Source organism: Embiotoca jacksoni, unplaced genomic scaffold (genome assembly GCF_022577435.1).
Source record: "Embiotoca jacksoni isolate LCO1_2020_lvr unplaced genomic scaffold, fEmbJac1.0.p SCAF_5, whole genome shotgun sequence".
In the NCBI taxonomy this organism is placed as follows: domain Eukaryota; kingdom Metazoa; phylum Chordata; class Actinopteri; family Embiotocidae; genus Embiotoca; species Embiotoca jacksoni.
Genome location: NW_027185403.1, coordinates 11,713,583 through 11,732,376, shown reverse-complemented (window position 1 = coordinate 11,732,376; position 18,794 = coordinate 11,713,583). Strand labels below are relative to the sequence as shown.

The 18,794-nt window shown below is 42.5% G+C and overlaps 2 protein-coding genes across 4 annotated transcripts; one reads left to right on the top strand and one right to left on the bottom strand.

Annotated features, from left to right (window-relative positions):
• Positions 1 to 469: 469 nt before the first annotated feature.
• Positions 470 to 4,974, top strand: LOC138211007 (uncharacterized). Its single transcript, XM_069170494.1, has 2 exons — positions 470 to 1,683; positions 2,723 to 4,974. The coding sequence occupies exons 1-2, from the start codon at positions 686 to 688 to the stop codon at positions 2,958 to 2,960; spliced, it is 1,236 nt and encodes a 411-aa protein (XP_069026595.1). The 5' UTR covers positions 470 to 685; the 3' UTR covers positions 2,961 to 4,974.
• On the bottom strand, positions 3,039 to 18,480 carry mapk9 (mitogen-activated protein kinase 9). 3 transcript variants are annotated; one of them, XM_069170492.1, is made up of 13 exons: positions 18,274 to 18,480; positions 17,946 to 18,007; positions 13,199 to 13,345; positions 12,163 to 12,292; positions 11,696 to 11,754; positions 11,218 to 11,356; positions 10,671 to 10,836; positions 8,763 to 8,834; positions 7,373 to 7,555; positions 6,783 to 6,907; positions 6,622 to 6,685; positions 5,514 to 5,585; positions 3,039 to 5,308 (listed from the first exon to the last, which is right to left on the bottom strand). In XM_069170492.1, exons 3-13 carry the CDS (start codon positions 13,312 to 13,314, stop codon positions 5,172 to 5,174), a joined length of 1,263 nt encoding a protein of 420 aa, XP_069026593.1. In that variant the 5' UTR covers positions 13,315 to 13,345; positions 17,946 to 18,007; positions 18,274 to 18,480; the 3' UTR covers positions 3,039 to 5,171. The 3 variants fall into 3 exon arrangements, with proteins under 3 accessions (XP_069026593.1, XP_069026594.1, XP_069026592.1); XM_069170493.1 differs by lacking the exons at positions 8,763 to 8,834; positions 17,946 to 18,007 and adding an exon at positions 9,921 to 9,992; XM_069170491.1 differs by lacking the exon at positions 17,946 to 18,007.
• Between the last annotated feature and the right edge of the window lie 314 nt (positions 18,481 to 18,794).

Here is an 18,794-nt window from a genome sequence, read left to right as displayed (position 1 = left end):
ACTGCTCATAAATGAATGACAAAATACTCCTGTGATACAATGCAAGATGCACTGCATCAGGACAGGAGTGGTCACTGAATGGTTTGGTGCATCTGAAAATGATGTGAGTCCCCAACTTTTGTAGGGACTGCAGCATTTCTTTAACCATTATATGATAAAAAAAAAAATAAAAAAATAAAAATAATTTAAAAATCAGAAATTTAATCTGGTGGCCTTGTCTGTTTTTATTGCACAAATAGTGTGTGCAGATTATGGCTTTCATTGTGTGTTTCACACTTTTGCCCACAGCCACCATCTATTTCTGTGGTTCCATTTATGTGTGACTGTCTTTAGGAATGAGACTGACTATATTACACCCTGGTCCCTCCCCCAGAAGCTGTGCTAAAGTAACAGCTGATGTCAGTCCTGCTTAAAGACTTGCACACATATTGGCTACACCCACATTATAACCTGCCTGCCATTAGGCAGTACTGTCAAAGGCACAGTAGAGAGCCAGCCAAAGGGGAGGAGGGCTCCTACACCTTCCTCTCCCAACGACATATCAGCACCTGGCAAGGGGGGAAGCTCCATACTACGCTCACAAAGACACAGTGCAAGCCTTTAATCCCAAATTACAGCAGACAGAAAAGGGGGGGGGGGGGCAGATATCTGAGGCTCTCAGCACCCCCATGTGCCTGCTTGGACCATGGAGCTGCACTGTCTTCCTACTGAGACCCCCACCACAGCCAGCTCCTGCTCCCCGGATCCCCTGTACGACAACTGCCCACCTTTTGCGCAGCAAGAGAGGGCCAGGCTAAAGGAAATGGAGATTAGGGTTGTGTTCCCTGCTGTAACCAGACTCCCTGGCCCCTGCAGCCCTCTGCCTGGTCTGACCCCAACTGTGGCTGAGCCTCAGACAGTGGTCAGTGGGAGAAGAGGACCTGGCCCATGGCCAGATCATAGCGACTGCAGCTGGGGAGGAGGCCTGGGAAGACAGGCCTGGGAAGCAGAGCTGGGCCCAGGCACAAACAGAGCAAGAGGAGGAGGGAGAGGAGGGGAGCAAGGATGTATCTGGGGAGTAGAGGACAGAGCTAATGTAAACCAAAGTCCCAGCCCGTCACAGAGTGAGGAGCACCGGAGTGCTCTGTCTCTGTATGATAACCTCCCTGACGCTGCAACAACCGACAGCCTCCAGGAGGTCTTTGGCATGGAAACTAGCCTGCAGGAACACTTGCAGGAGCAGATGTACCAAGCAGGAGCCTCAGAACAGATGCATGGACTGATGGAGGGTGACAGTGCGAGTGAAGAGATAAGCCCCTGGTCTTCTTGTGAGATCATCCTTGCTAAAAGTTCTTCTAGCAACCAGGACCAGAATCCAAACCAAGACAAGGAGCATGAACAGGAGTCAGAGCCGGACTCAGGATCCTGTGGATTCATGCAGGGGGACCCGATGCTGCATCCCCAGCTCTCGATGTCATCTCCTCAACAGCGCACAGCAAGTTCCCCTCAGCTAGGCCCAACTGTGTGCCAGGCCGCGTGGCAACCCGCTCATGCCCAGCAACCGAAGCAGCCAACATGGTCTCCCAGGGTGCCCCCTCCAGTACCCCTGGCTGACCCCTCTGCCAGTGCGCTTCGCAGCCTCCTCACCAGCCTCCAGCAGCAGATAGTCAGGCAGAGGGAGGAGTACGACGCCCGGATAATCAGGTAATTTTGTTTTGTCTTGCATTTCTATCTACAACCACACAGTACACGTAATTACATAACGAGATTAATCACACCACGTAAAAGAGACACAAAATGTCTCAAATAGACTGTGCTTGTGCTCTCTGCTGCAATATTACACTTTCAGTTCACTGACTTAAGTAGGAGAATTTTTCCAGCCTGTGGTGTATTTTCAGTGAAGGGTAACAGTGTTCCCAGGCTAAGAAAGTGTGTGTGTGTGTGTGTGTGTGTGTGTGTGTGTGTGTGTGTGTGTGTGTGTGTGTGTGTGTGTGTGTGTGTGTGTGTGTCCACTCAGCTATGCTGTTTTGTTTCCTTGGTTGACTTCTGGCTTCACCCTGTATCCTGTTTGGTTCACAGAACACCAAGCTCTGATTAAATTCCTTTAAAGTTTCACACTAGTCTCCCATGCTGCACTATGATGCAAATATTGGTTGTATTAAGTAATAAAAAACAACAACTATGTAGCTTTGTGTTTTAAGTCTAGAGTGGAAATGGACGTATTTGTTCTGTCTATGTGTTTTTTCACCAGCAAGCTAAAAGAGTCCAGTTTTGTACAAGTAAACAGCTGGTTGGTGTAAAAAAAAAAAAAGCAGCCCTGTGTGGTTGGCATATAGAAAAACAGCTCATGACACTGGAAAGAGAGCTAATTTAAGGGGCCATGCTGCTGACCTAGACACAACACATACCTCATTTATTACTGATATAGATAGAGCAAGTCTCAGTGTAAGGTCATGCATTTGTACTCGTTGGCAAGGACAAGACGGTACGACAATTATTTCAGCTTGACAAGGAGACAGATTGAATCCTACAGCTTAACTGTCTTATCCACCTTTTGACTTTCTAAGTACATCAGGCAGAATTAAAACTACAAAAAAAAAGAAACTACTGCAGTTTCACTCACAAATCCACGATCCTCTCCCCCTCATTGGTGCAATAGTTCAACCCAGCTCTCAGCCTTTCACATAGACCCAGTAAATTAATAATGTTGTCGTCCTCCCTTCCTCCCCCGTCACGTCTTCAGCCTAGAGCAGAGAAATGAAGAGCTGCAGGTGGAGGTAATTCGTCTGAAGACGAACCTCGCGCAGCAGAGGCACTGGTACCAGGTTGTCCAGGCTAAGATCGTGGAGTCTGAAAGGGGTCGGACCGCCGCTGAGCTGCGCAACGCGACGCTTCAGAGGGAGATGGAGCAGTTCTTTGACACCTTCGGAGAGCTCAACAACGAGGCAAAGAAGACAGAACACATCGTCAAGAGCTTTTGAGAAAGATTACGTGAATGGGGTTTGATGATATGAACAGTGTGTGTGCGAAGGGTAGAAAAGCACCAGAAGTCTTTAAACTCTAGCTAGGGTCGTTTATAGTTTTTCACGTCATGATGTCGAAAATGTTCTTTCATATCTGGGAAAGGTTACAGCTATGCAAAGTTATTTTCTCGTAAAGAATCTGAGAACTCCACAAAACAAAGTCAATGAAAGAAAAAGAAAAAAAAAAATCACTGATGTCCACTTTATTAGCTGAGTATGAGCAAAAGATGTTGGCCAAGTGATAATATTGTGGTCATTGCAATCACATAGGACATCTCTGGAAATAAAAGGAGAAACAAACTGTGAGATTTACAGTGTTTACAATGGTGCTGTTTGGTTTTTTTTGGAAACATGATAAATACACAAGATGTTCTGAGCACGTTGGTGCTCAGTCTTTATCTGCTAAGATTTTAGAGAGCGATTTGGCCACTCGTCAGGTTGTTTAAGGCATGACTGAAAGAATAAGGTCATGGATGTGTACAACACCGTGCATAAAAGTCCTCAGTGAATCCGTAGTGTCATATTTCTGCATGTCCGTCACACTGTGCAATCAGTTATGCAAAAAAGCAGCGCCGCAGTCCATTTCCGGGGTTCATCATGACGTTTCAATCTCGACTTGAATGGACCAGATTCTGATTCAGGACTCCACAGTCTCATTCACATTTTCAACCACCACATGTCTGCTGTTTTGTTGCTGAGCAAACGTTCTCTGTAGACTTTTCCTCTGCAGCCTGTCTTTCGGGACAATTTAGAGGAGATTTAAAAGGAAGAGTGCTGCACATTACAGTTTGATAACGCATACAGGCTTACGAGGCAAAAAAAAAAAATACAACAAGCTTTCAGAACCAAGAACATCGAGGTACTGTAAGTAAAACGACGGACCTGAACGGATTTCTCTTTATGACAAGAACTACGGTATCTTATAGGCGTCACGCCTTCATGCACGTTAAACACCATTTCTGTGTTTTACTGCCTTTATATGTGTCCTACATGTTGTCTGATGTCATTATTGATTTGTAACGTTTCTAGCACTGATGGAATGGTTTAGAAAAGGAGCAGCCCTCACTTTTGTTTGACAGTGAAATGTGTTGACGAGGCTTAATTTCCATGGGCTTCACTGTGGTTGTGTGCAACATTTTGCAAGAACTCAAAAAAAATAAATACATGAATCTTTTTGCCTCTTCCAGATTTACTGGATTATGATCTACTTTTAATATACACATTGATAGTCAGTACCTTAGGTCAAATAGGGGTGACTGCAATATTAATATAACGCTACAGATATGTTGAATTTCTTAATAAAAAACAAGCACACCTTATCTATTTGTAATGAAAGGGTCTATAGCCACTAGGAGTGTCACATGTTGACATCTTTTCATACAGTACATTATATCAGGAAATAAAAACTGTAACACTGCAACCACAGCTCCCCCTAGCTGTCAGGAGTATAAGCTCAAAATCCACATCACTCAAGCCAATTGATAAAAAAAAACCTAATTTGCAGAAAGCACCACAGCGGAGATCTGCACTACTTTGAGCGTGCTAAACATACGATCCAACTTAAGATCATCAGATGAACATCAGATAGTTGATGCGATCAATTGATGGTAAGCTTTTGTTCTTTTTGGCGTAACATGCATGAGAGCAGCTAGCAGCTGTGGTCTATGTTTCGTGTGTTTCTGCTCTAATTTGACGACAATAAACTCTGGTCTAAACTTAATGCTTTCCAAAAAAATAAAACTATTCAAATACAGGCATACAGAACAAACAACAATCCCCCACCTACTCCTGGTAACCTGTAAATCAATATGGATGCATACACCACATGTACATGATCAAGTTAAACATCCACCAAGAAGGGAAAGATAAGCCTTTTGACACAACAGACAGCACAGATAGCTTTGACCTCTAGGCAGCAGTCCCGAATAAAGTTTGAAGAAGATCAACAAGATCCACCAAAACCCGGGGGGGGGGAAAGAAAATAGAAAAATAGACCTGTTTCATAAGGTTAAAGAGGACAGAAGAAAACACAACAAAAAAATAAAAAGGAGGTAATGAGGGGGTAAAAAAATTAAAAGGCAGGTGATGTTTTGATTGATATTTGGATATTGTAAATGGGAAGGAGGACTGAGGCAGGCAGAATGATGGACACGTGGTAATGGACTGCGTTCACTGACTCTCGTCCAGCGGTCCTGTCAGTGTGTCAATGCTGCTGCTGTCTGTGTCCGAGGCCAGGGTGTGCTCCGTGGACATGGACGAGATGTCGTTGGCTGAGGAGGACTGAGAGGCTGAACCTGACACGGCATCTGATTCAGGACATACACAATGGAATGAGCGAGACAATAAAAAAGTTTAGGTGCTTCTGTAGTCAAGAGCAATATTTAGACCTAATGCAGTGCATTTCTGGTACATTTTTAGTGGGACAGAAGTGACCACAAGGGCAGATTTCAGGATACATGTCTTCTCCTGACAATCTAGCTGATAATGAATAAATATGGTGCATGTACGTACCTGAGCAATCTTCTTTCATCAGACCATTCTTGTTCCTCTCTTCCCAGTCAATCACCTCTTCATAAATAAGTTCTGCGGACAGAAACGTTAGGTGGCATCAGTGTGAGCTCGGAGTGAAGCCTTAAGTGCAGAATGGTTGGAGCTTCTATGACAATATTTACCTCGGTGGTTCTGCCATCCGCTCTTCATCAAAATGTCATCAATTGCTCTGTACCTCCAGGAGTTATTTTGTGACTGTTGCGATCAATAACGCTTGACTTTGCGGTGGCTTTTCTAAAAAAATTGCGATGAAATTTGCAACGTTGTATTGGAATTATTACGTGGTCAAATTGCAGGAACTCAGAAATATTACAAGTCGCGGAAAAATAAAGTGATTTCTTTTTATTTAGATCTTTTTTTTCTAATGCAATCACTGTAAATGTTTTAGTTCTCATCTCTTTTTTATTTTCTGAACTTACAGAAATGCACAAAAACACTGCATTTCTCTTACAAATGTAATTCAACACATATTGTATGTTCAAAATGACACAGGAAAGTGAGATGATTTTTAGCCTAATTGCCATGATAACAACACATTTCCCATAAACCTTGTAACTTCCAGTGGCATGTTTTTTAATTTTTTTTTTTTTAATTTTATGATAACGTTGAAAAGCTTCAGTAACTGTAAATGAGGAAACATTTTTGTTGATAAAATAATGATTATGGTGCATTTGTAACCTCCACAGATCAACATTAAAACAGCTTGTTGCATTGGTAACTGACCTGTCTCTCTCGTTCTGCCACAACTGAACACAGAATGAATCACAGAGTTTGTTTTTTTATTTTTAGGTTGTTGAATTCATTTACATTAATGCCTGTAAGGATTAAGCAGCTCTATTTCTCAGGTACACTCTATCAGTGTTCAGCACAAACAAACTTCCTGTACTGGTGTCTGGACTTTCATGCGAAAAGTCACAACGAATAAAGACGACTTTTCACCGTCTATCCACAACTAGACATGGTAGAAATGTGATTCTAAAACAAGGTTCCTGTACGATTGTACTTAAAATGCAGCTGTGAGCTACAGTGCTTTGCTACTTTTGTTTCCCTAGAGGGCAGTGTGTCCTACCTTTCCATTGCTCGATGGTGTGCTCTCTCTCCTCCAGCTGCTTATCTGAAATCTGGGGAGGAGGCTGTGGAACAAAAGGAAATGCATATATCAGGGCAAAGTCACAAGTAGCCACTGCTCTGATTAAGTGTACCGCCACTTGAATGGACCAGCTTCCTCACCGCGTCTGCCTCTGCAGGGTCGTACCACACGTGAATGTAGGGGTGGTTGAGGGCCTCTTCTACAGAGATGCGGCATTCAGGATCGATGACCAGCATTTTGGAAAGCAAGTCCCGTGCTTGACCCGCTGTTATGGCAACACAGGAAGGGCAGTGTCACTATGGAAACAGGCCTACACTCTGACATCATTTATTTTTAAGTGGTCTTCATGATAACTGAATCGCGGTGTTGCGTAACATCCCTGGCAACGTCAAGATTTGTTCTTTTGTTTCAGTGATGTGATCTTTAGCTCTAAATGTCATAGATTAGGGCAGAACCTCTTTGACTTGCGTGGTCATTCTGTGAGCTGGTTGTATAAGGAGTTCTCAGCTTTTGTGTGTCTGTACTTTTATAGGGAAATGTCTTGTTATGTCAATACACTGCAGACAAATGCCTCTTTTTTTTTTTTTATTCAAATCTGTACATTAAGGCAGTCCTAAAGAGAGTAAAAAAAAATAATTTGGCAATATTTCAAGGTATTTATGGTATCACACTTTAACTACATGCCTTTAAAATGAAGTTTAAGTTTCATTTAGTGTCTAAAGGTTCTTACTTTTCAATTTGTCATGTTCTGAGTCAGAAGGAAATGCCCAGTCCGGGAAGAGGTCGGCGAAGCTGACGCCAGGATACTGTGGCTTATTCATCACATAGTTCCTCACGGTCTCCATCAGTCGGTTCATGAACTCCAAACTGGGTGTGCCAAGAACCTCAATCACCTTATTCCACTGATCGATGTCTAAACAACACACTTGTTATGGAAAAATCCAGTTGCATTATGGGGCATTAATTCATTGTGTAAGCAAAAGACAGGAACATATGAAAAGGCCCAGAATCAAGTGAGTACATGAAATGAATGCATTTTGTATAACATGAATAAATATCCACAACATTCAGTGCAGAAAACAGCAAAACAAGACCAAGTCTACATTCATACTAACAGCTTTGTGGGGCTAACAGGCACAGTGGTGCTTCGAGCAACTGTAAATGCTAGTACCAGCATGCTCACAACAAGCTGACGTGAAGCAAGTTTAATATTTACCATGTTCACCATCTTATTAGCACAAAAAGTACAGCTGAGTTTAACGGGAAAGATATTTGTTCTTGAACCTGACAATAGGACAAATTTAAGTGCAGACCCGGCGACGGTGCTTTGAATCAGAGTATTACCAGCTATTACAGTTGGTAATACTCAGGGAAACCTGAATTTGTGTACTGAATTCAATGCCAATCCATCTGTAGGTGTCCTCACAACTACGAGGTGGCGCAAAAAAGAAAAGTCAGTAGATATGTGAAGTCAGTACTGAAGGGCCCATTGTTTAAATTCTGTGTCAGACCACCGAGTGGACGCTGAGATATTTTAGTCTAGTCTAATGTGGTGGCCCGAACAAACCGAACAACAGAGTGACATTACAATCCCTGACACCATTTTAACATAGCTAAAAATACAGATATAAACGACCTGCTGGCTTACAAATGTAGAAGGTAAATTACCTCCCAGGATGAAAAGCAATCTAACCTGGAATCACACTTGCGCAATGCATCCGCTCTCAGCTACTTGGCTGTGAATGTACAGCGCAACTGAAGCTGGTAGTGTGGTGAGTGAAGTGACCAAATCCATTAGAAACAGAGACACAGACAATATAAATGCAAATGATTTCAATCACTTCGATTTGATTCTTTCTATCAATTAAGGAGATTAAAAGTAACTGAACAACAAGAATACAGATTAATAACGATTGAAGAGGACAGTGATCACACAAGATCTTTGTCTAAACTTAGGTCTGCTGTAAATCTGTGGTGGATCTATTCAACAGATAATGTTAATAGGGGGTAACACGAAGTGTGCGAGGATAACCGTAAGACGAGGAACTTCGTGGAGGATGAAAGATGAAAGAAGAGGGACAAGAAGTGGCAAAGAGACGATGAGAGCAGGTGAAGGATACGATCGGTGCCCTGGAAGATGACGCTGCCCTTTACCATCTCTCCCATGATACACCCCACTGACCAGATGTCCACTGGGAACAGAGAACACACAAGCAAACACACACACACACACACACACACACACACACACACACACACACACACACACACACACACACAAAAAAGATATTAAATAAAAATGATCACATAACATCGACGATATAAAACACACCAGAGGGACAGTAAAATGACATGGCTGCACAGATGACCAACATGCTCCGTGGTTTAACTGCAAATGACAAACATTGAAATGCAAAACACTAGCTCTCTTTCTCTCTCATGCTGCACCACGGCCTGATGCTTTCATCATATTCATCTTCAGCTAGGCCTCCTTTTCACTCTCTGGCTCGGGAACCAGTTGCAGCCTTCCAGGCCATTCTCCTCAGCTCTGCTTATCGGTTTACACAGCTGTTGCTCTCTCCCTCACTTTCCCTGCGTGAGTGTGCACGCGCTTAGCAGAGGAGGACATAGTTAGTGTCCCTCTCTCTCTCTCTCTCTTTCTCTCTCTCCCCAAGTTGACTGTTTGCTTGAGAGTGTTTATAAGTGGCAAATAGCCATTAACGTCTCTCTTCCCTCTGGTTCACTGGAACTAAAAGCCATCTCTCTCTCTCTCTCTCTCGCCAATAAAGTCTCTACAGAAAACTCAAGGCCAAGTCCACACAAACGTTACATAAATCATAAACACTGCACAGGTTACGCTATTATATTGTGTCTGCTTTAACAGATTAGACACTCTTAACTTGGCAAAAAGGAGTTTCATATTTAAGCAAAGTCACAGAAAAGCCTGATTGGTCTTTCCTGGTTGGTAATCCTAACCGAATGTGACGGTTCATGTTTAATCAACCGCCTCGTAGTTAAGCTAGTTCAGGAAGGATTTGAATTACCAGACTCTCTCTTTTGGTTACTTTGTTACTTTGGCTCGACTGCAGTGGATATATTGCACACTTACATGGTCCTATGTGGAGGACACTCTGAAATAAAGGATTCATATTTGTTAAACTTTTGTTTCCCTCTCTTGGATGCGTTTTAATGACCTGAATAAACGGCATCTCAGTGTCTTCAGCTACAGCTTAGAGAAAACAGCTGGTAAGTTGAGGGAGACAAACAAGGAAGGATACAGTCCTTTCCGGGGAAGAGGACTTTGTGAGAGATCATTTCAGCCATTATGCAGCCAACTGACCACAGGTCCACTGCAGCAAAGTAGCGGCATAGTAAATACATTCATTGGAGTCGTCAAACGCTAATAAAGCTAAACTTGAAACCAGCAAGAGCACAACTGGATCAGAGACTTGCGATTGTGTACTGTAGGCAACAACAAGGTTGCACCATCTGTTCAGCTTCTTTGCTCATTCAAATACTGCAACTGAGTCTGTTGGAGAAAACATGTGATCATAGTACTGTTTCTAAATCTAAAGTCAATATTAATCTGTATCGATGGTTCTTCGTTATACTGTACCAGGTTCCACAGGGAACCAGAGTTAACATATGTTAATGAAGCATTCAATTAGAAAAAAACAAAACAAAACAAAACAGAATCAACAATTGCTCAAAAAGGACAAAAACCTCAAGAGCATGAAGAGTTCCAGGGAAGAGGCAGAATTTATGAATCCTGATCTGTTCATCATTTCCTTCCTATCAACACATGACGGTATTACATGGACATATATAGTCACATCAAACAATCACAGTCCCCCTTTGTTCATGCTAAATTACGAAATAATTGTAATGGGACGGAGCAGTGTTGTATGCCAATGTGGTCTTAGCAGTAAAGCTATAATGTTTCATCTTTCTGTCAGATCCTATTCATGTTTCAGAGAAATACATTCTTTAAATCTACCATTACAAGTCAGATGCTTGGTTACACTCACCATTCTCCTTATACTTCATGCCCAGAATGACCTCCGGGGCGCGGTAGTATCTGGTCACCACGTAGGGGGTCATCATGAAGTTCGTGCAGGCCGTCCTCGCCAGGCCAAAGTCCAAGATCTTCAGAGTGCAATCTGACTTCACCACAATGTTACTGGGCTTCAGGTCCTGAAGGGAAAGAAATACATGAAATTCTGCAAAGTAATATGTGAAAAACATTCAACTTGAGCTATTTGTTTCTATAGAAACAGGAGATGGAGGATGATTAGTTTAAGATTAATCCAGTCATTTTAGAGGGCATTTACCATTACCTTCAAAAGTTACCAATGTCATTTTAAAATCATAGAAATGCTCTTTTGCTCAAGCTAAACTCCCAAAATTAGAAGCACAACATTTCTAATGTCACCTTTTTCACATACTAATAAATACGCCTCCAAACCCTGCAGTGACACAACACATTTTCAACCAGCGAGACCATTTAAGTGACTCTTTAAGATATTTATGCAGGGTGTAAAAATTGTATTGTCTGCCTCAGTACAGGGTACTTACCCTGTGGATGATGCCAACAGAGTGCAGGTGCCTGATCCCACACAGGATCTGGTAGAGCAGGTAGGACATCCTTTCGTGGTCCAAGTCCATGTGGATCACCTGGCATAGGCTGGCATCCATCAGCTCCATCACCAGATACCTGAGCAGGGAGAAGGTCATGAAAAAGGTGAAATGGAGATTGTATTTCAGTAGATTATGAGCTACAAGTGCAGGGAAGAAGATAATAGGAATAAATACACTGAAAAAGGAAGAAAAGGTAGTCAAGAAGCAAACAAAGGATCAGAGACAAAAGAAAGGAAAGTAGAAAAAAAATATAAGAGCAGAGCAGAGCAGCAGAGGAGGCTGATATGTAAATAGGGGGATGTTAGTTAAGCAAACAAAGAAACAAAACACTTCAGCTAAAACCTCTGAATCCTGACGGAAAAGCAAAGCAAAGAGTTGATTGTTACAGTCATAAAAACACTCCACTGCCACTCACAGGTCTTGGAATTCCTCCAAGGACTTCTGAGGCGTAAAAACATTGATCAGACGGATGATCTGCAAGCAGAGAGACAGCCCATTAGTCCACTCTGTTACTCTCCCATCTACATCCACTTCACGGTGGAGAGCGAGCCAACTGAGGGCAGAGGGTTCGTTAGGATTCTCTCGCTCCGAGTACGAAACTTTATCAGCAGTGCAGGCAGCTGACCCTCTTCTCTCTTTTCTCAAGTTTGTACATTGTTTCGGATTAGGAGATAATTGAAGTGCTTTGTGCTTTGGCTGCCAGTCAGTTTCCTCGAATCACAACAGAGGGATCCAATTTTTAAAACGTTGAATTCAATTTGATTGCCATTAATAACTGCCTTAACTGACTTATTAAGCGTTATCTATAAAAACAACAACAACGTACAACACATCTTCAAGCAGGCAGAAAAAAACTGTCTTGAATTAAATTGTGAGTCTTACATTTTTGTGGTTGACACATTTGAGTAGCACCAGCTCCCTGTAGGCCCGCTTAGCATGGGTCTGGTTCTGAAAGGGCCGACAAAGCTTTTTCACGGCCACCGGTATACCAAGGACTGTATCTAAAGCAGAACTGGTCACGCAACACATGGAGGAGGGAACAGAGAGAGGCAAAGGTTATCAAAGCAGAAAATAAATGCATCCCACTGAGAGAACCATTTGTCTGATTTACCATCAACTGGAGGGGAAAAAAAAACAACAAAAAAAAAACACATGTTGTAATTTATCTTTTAAAGTAGGGAAAACAGTGGCATAAGATTTTTTTTTTTTTTCCTCTTCTCACTTTAAACATAAAAAGAGGCTGCTCAAAGCAAAAGTGCATTTAATCAATTCCCTAAAGAGGAGGAATCAATAAGAAAAAAAAAAAAAGTCTTCAGTCTAAAGCCCTACTAGCAGCCACCGGGGGTTTTGATGTGTGAAAACATTTTAAAACATGTTTATATTTCTGAAGTTCAAACTCAGAATCATCTTGCTGTGAGCAGACAGTCCTCACCACTGCACCACCATACAGCGTCTCCTTTCTCCGAACATTTCAATTTCCAATTATTTGTTCTTAGTGTAAACATCATATAGCTTCAATGAAGAGCAAAAACAAAACACCGCATGTGTGATTTTGTGATAATAGTTCTTTTCCCAGCAGGTATTTCAACGTGTCATAGAAGGGACATCGCAGGTGTTACTAATAACATCAGGAATAGCTCCACTTGAGAGTCCCAGTAAACCATGATATTGTGATACAGAGCCAGCATGTGCAATACCAGGTCATGGAGCTAAAGTGACGAAACCAATTCAGCAATGACTCACTTTATTATTCACACCTGTGCTTCTCCTCCAGCAAGAAGTCAAAAATGTTGGCTATGAAAGGGCCAATTAGGCAACAGCGGCCGTGCCTATTTAATTGTGAGGAACTCAGAATATTAACTAAACCCGGGGCTGATTACACAATCGGCAAAAAGCTAATAAAAGAACGGGCTCTCACCAGACGATGCCTTGGGCCCCGGAGCCGATGGCACGGAGCTGCTCGTAGCGCTTGAGAACAGTGAAGGTGGAGTCTCCCACCTGAACGCTGTAGAACTGGCCCTCCGCCTCACTCATCCTGCTGAACAGTCAGGACCACCAGCACTGTCTGCGAGGGGTCAACGACGACACACACACACACACACACACACACACACACACACACACACAGAAAAACAGATTAACACCCAAACAGCCTGACCGAGTTCATGGCAGGCAGTTCAGATGTACACGGCGTCTCCTTTCTCCGAACAGGGAGGCGCAATGGTAAACAAGTTCTCACAATAATAAGCCTACATCAGTGAGATAAGGTGATTAAACTGTTAACGTTTTTCTCATTTTCAGCCCAGTCTAGAGTCAACCAGTCTGATCTAAATGTGTTCATCCACCAAAGGTAGCAGCGGGTTGAAGCTGAAGCTGCTCATGTTTTGGTGTATACATGAGAACAGAGGAGGCTGACAGCTTGGACTTCCTGAGGCTCTCACTGCCATCTTTAAACTCAGGCTGACACACGCAGCCTTAGCACATACATATGTAACACACACACACACACACACACACACACACACACACACACACACACACACACTCGTGCAGGCAGCATTTGGCTCAAGCACGTTCTGTATGTTTTGGATACATACAGCTTTACTACAAGTGTGTGCGCGCGGCCATCAGCACCGGATAAGCGCATACATGTAAATAAAACACGTGACCCGATTGCGTGTTTATAACAAATATGGCATTGATTCCTCCGGCAGGAAGTGGAGGGGTATTATTCTTGGCTGTCGTCTGTGTGTGTGCGTGTGTGCGTGGGCGAGGACACACGATCGTGTAGCTATGCAACAGCGAGCAGTCACGGCTGTTTGTCATTCCTTCAGAAAACAGCCAAGACTTAAAGGGAGTCCGTTTTTAGTTTTTTGTTTTTGGTCTTTTCTGCGTGACGGGGAACAATGACACAATCGGTGACTGATTTTCATGGTCAGACAGATAAAGTGCTAAAACAAAGAAGCGGCGGGGGAGAGGTTATGATCTAATGGACCCAGAAAACACCTCAAGCTGCGACTCAGTCTCTGCTGTGACAGTGTGACAGCATGTGTGAGCAAACAGCTTCATCAGTCAGTAGAGGTGGAACTACTGGCACGTGTCTAACTTCACTGCTAAGGCCTTGATTTGAAATGACTACTGGGCAGAAGGGGGAATGAATTGTCATGGATCATTTGTTGCACAAAATGGTGTAACTTCAGTGGATGTATTTTCAATATCACGACAAAAATGTCAGTTGATCGCAGCCAATTCTTATTTTAATATAAAGATTATTTTTCATTTCTGGGGGCTTAGGACAGAGATAGAAAGGGGAAGCTGCAGGTGGAGGACTATATTTTCAAATTCTGCATTTAAATCCCCCCCCTTTTTCAGAACTGCTTAACTTTAACTTTAATCAATAATATGCTCATACTATTTTTCACAGATATATCGCTATTGGCAAAAAAAAAGAAGAAAAACTTGACAGGCGCAATTCAAACTTTAAAGATTTAATGTAAAACTAACCTTGATTGTCTTCTCATTGTCACATTTTTTTTTCCCTACCCCAGTTCTTTTCTTTAAAAATTTTTTTTTAAATGTATATATAAATTTGCTCGAGAAAAACAAATAGCAAATATGGACATAATGAACTGTATCTGTACTGTCAAGATGTTTAAATACTGTAATAATTATAAGTAAATAGTTCCGGGATTTCCGTTATTCTATTGATCTCGTTGAGATACTTCCCACTATGTTCATGTCTTCATTTAGCTGTATTATCCAGCCTCAGTCTCTGCTGGTCATCTTATTCTTTCCGTTTCCTTCTTATGCTCGTTTGTTCTCAAATTGTTTCTTTTTTTTTAGTCAGGGTTTTTAATCTCTCTCAAACATGCTGCCTTTTCTCTTCTCCATATTGATTTGTAAAAATGCCTTTAAATGTAGGCGGTGTGGGTCTGCATCCACACCATTACTCTGATGAAAAATGAATCCTTCTCATCTATATCTACTTTCTTCCTCCCCTGGCTGTTTCTCCTCCTTCTCACATGTACTTCCAGCTGGCTCTCTTGCTATACACCCATGGGGAGAGTTGCAAAGACCTTTATTTCCTTCATGCCTCTCTCAATCTTTCCATTTTCCTTGGCTTTGTCTTGGTTCTTTGATGGTGCGACATTCCCTCACTCCTCTGCCCTTTTCTGGTTTTCTGATTTTCTCCCATCTTCCCAATGGCCTCCTCAAAGCTCCACTGACGGATACATTTTTGATGATTATTGTACTTGTGACATGTAAGCAGAGCTTTTCTTCATTACATAATCATTCAAAAATGCAGGTGCAGGAGAAACAGCAAGCTAATGCCCGGCCTGTACTCAATTAGAATAACATGAAAGTTCCCTTGACACTAAGGTGGCACAAACTCTAAGCCACAGCACGAGACCTCGAGCAACAAACATCCTGCAACACCTTCCTCTTTCAGAAATATACAGCGTCTGCTAATTTTGGCCGGCACCTGCACGGCAAAAGTGGCATTTTGACTTTTTTCTCTTGTATTGCTGATTCACAACACACACATCAAGCTAAAGAAAGCTACAAAGGGTCCATTAATCAAAACCAAAACCCTGTTCAGGTACAGCAGGCAGAGTGAATGCACAATCCTTCACTTGCTGCCAGTTAGATATAACCATCCACTAAATGTACTGTTGATTCAGCACAGATACGGAGATGCAGGGACAGGGATCAACTGAATGTTGAAAACTGCATGTGAGCTAATAAAGTCTGACAGACACTTCGAGTAGACACCGGTTAGAGTCCTGGCCAGCAGGCATCGAGGACGTTTTTTTAATTTCAAAGGGGATTTGATTCGTGCGGATGAAAGTTAATATCCCCGGAGGGAAACCTGGGCCATTGCAGGTACACTACAATGGAGGATACATCAAAGGGAAACAGGATACAAGAAGAAAAGAATGTTTTTTTTGTTTTTTTTTACGAGCACACCTGTAAATGTGAACAAAACCCAAATAATGAATTATCAAATCCTGCAAAACAACTGTAGGTCACAAAATGAATTGTATAATAACGCTGATCACAATGTCCACTTCAACAAGTCACAAAATCTACTGGCAAACCTGCCAAGTTAATTACAAGTTAATTTGAGAATGCTGTGATTAAACATTTCCAACATTAATAACGCTGCATCTCAGAGCAGTTTTACTGCAAAGACAAGCTGCCAGTTTAAAGTAACTGTGTTCTCTGCAGAGAAAGCTCGGCCAGCGATTAGTATTGATCAACTTTCATTTATTTTTTTTAGCAAGACAGAACGACTGAAGATTTAAAGGAAGGAAAAGTTAGATTTAGTTAGATGGTTACAATAAATACCTGAAAAATAATAACGTATAACTAATTTAGATAACATTGAAGTAAAGTTAGTTTGTAGCTACAAAGGCCCGAAAAAAAACGACATAAATTTGGCTGGCAAAGCAGATTATATTTCCCCACAAACAGAGTAGATCTGCCTTGCTGAAGGGCTCTTCAACATGTGGACGGTGTTGGTTTTGGAACTAAACAAACAACCTAATAATTAAGGAGTGAAACTCTATTAAGATATAACGTGTGGCATCATTCAAATATCAAATCAATATCCACTGACAAAAGGCAGTTCCTGAGTTAAATGCTTCTTTCTGGCAACCTATTGTGATATGCTGCCAGTGTATTGCTAACGTATACAGAGAGGCACTGGGCTTAATGCGTTGCACGTCCGTGCCACAAAATAATAAGTAATGAAAAGATAGAAGGACTGTAGATTGTTCTTACCCTTTTCCTATCCCTGAATCCATAATTGCGCGAGGGTATTCTTGGGTTAGCTTTAATACCGAAGGAGGATGAGAGAAGTGACCTTCACACAAAGCATCACCATCCTTCAACTCAAGCTCAATCGTGGCCACTGACCAGTTCGGTCCAGTCCAGCCTTTGGGTCTGTTGGGAGGTGGATGGGAGTCAGTGAGCTGGCTGTGATAACAGATTAGCATGGCCTGAGGACTCAAGCATCTCATCCTGATGTAGCAGAGTTACAAAACACAGCAGGGGTGGGTAAAACTACATGTAGGCTGCGGTTGCTGCACTATGAGGCTTTAAGACCAAAGACCAGCCTTTTAAAGAGGATGGTAGATGCAAAAGATGGCTTTGTAAAAATTTTGTTTTTACAAAAATCCATATTTATTGCTCTTGACGGTTTTTTTTATTATTATTATTTTTTTAAACAAAGCTATGAACAGTCTTGGCATCCTTTCGTGGTGTTGGCTGTGTGTCATCCCTCTGTGCCGTCGGCTAAAACAACCCGTGCCAGTCTGTTTATGTTTTAACATGCTTCAGACTTCAGATTAATCCAGTGTACACATGGTGCGCGCTCCGTCGGCGATCTTAACATGCCTCTGACATGCCGTGTAAACTAAAAGGGGGTGAGCGTTCGTCACATGTGCACCTGTGTTGGTGGTAACTGGTTCAGGTTTGAGGACCTGAGCGGACCGGGCCTACAGAAATGTCATTCATTGGAGCTGAATGTGCATCATCAGCGTGGCTCTGTGAGGAACATACGTGTTCGAGCAGCCGGGTGAAACTGAGATATTTTGTAATTTCCACAGGCATGGGCATGCCTGCTCTAAAAGAGACACACACACACACACACACACACACACCGAGGTATGAAGTCACCCGTGTATGACACACCGTGGCCGCAGCGCCGCTGGCAATCGTCGCTCTGGCGGAGTCAGAAAAAAAAATCATCGGTTCACACAGCCAAAGTTACACAAACATAACCGTGGGTTGAATTCACCTCACGTTTGGCAGGGTACAAAGTTACCGGGGCCTGCACTACCGGTCTTTTTTTTTTTTAATTTTTTTGGTGTTATTATTTATTCTATCGGCGGCAATGCGGTAGTCGGGCCGCCGGGGCTGAACTGAAAGCTCTGACGGACCAACGGACGGCAGGAGGCGGCAGCAGCAGCTGCAGCAGGCGAGACCTACCTTCTCCCGTCGCCGCTCCCAGGGCACTCCCATGCATCGAAAACCCAGATAAAACACTCTCGTCTTTCAGATACGGCCCGGACTAGGAAAAGTTAAAGAGGACGACCGGCCCCGGCTGTCACGACAGATAGACCTTCCTCCAGTTCCGAGCTAACTCCAGCGGCAACACGGAGGGACGGCGGGTGCGGAGGAACGGAACGCCACAACAAGCAGGGACAGACTACAGGGGTGACGTCATCGCGCAAGAGTGTACGTGGGCGCAAAGTTGTTTTTTTTTCTTCCAAAAAAACTTGGTGGAAAAACTTTTTTGTTCTGCAGGTTATTGATTAGAATATCAGTATATAAGATCAGCGGTGGATGTAGTAATCAGTTCCTTTTCTGTGGTAAGTACAGCTAATAATAATAATAGTCACAAATGAACGTGAGTGAGTAAGCCAATTAGCTTTAAGTTTACTTAAAGTACCAAAATTAAAAGTAGCAACAGATGTATTATTATTATTAGTAGTAGTAGTAGTAGTAGT

Excerpts from the sequence above, each read along its gene's own strand:
- mapk9 (XM_069170492.1), bottom strand. The coding sequence starts at position 13,314 with ATGAGTGAGGCGGAGGGCCAGTTCTACAGCGTTCAGGTGGGAGACTCC. Across the intron at positions 12,293-13,198 it reads GGGGCCCAAGGCATCGTCTG|TTCTGCTTTAGATACAGTCC; the intron begins GTGAGAGCCCGT and ends TTGCGTGACCAG. Across the intron at positions 10,837-11,217 it reads CTGTTGGCATCATCCACAGG|GACCTGAAGCCCAGTAACAT; the intron begins GTAAGTACCCTG and ends CTTTCCCTTCAG.
- LOC138211007 (XM_069170494.1), top strand. The coding sequence starts at position 686 with ATGGAGCTGCACTGTCTTCCTACTGAGACCCCCACCACAGCCAGCTCC. Across the intron at positions 1,684-2,722 it reads TACGACGCCCGGATAATCAG|CCTAGAGCAGAGAAATGAAG; the intron begins GTAATTTTGTTT and ends TCACGTCTTCAG.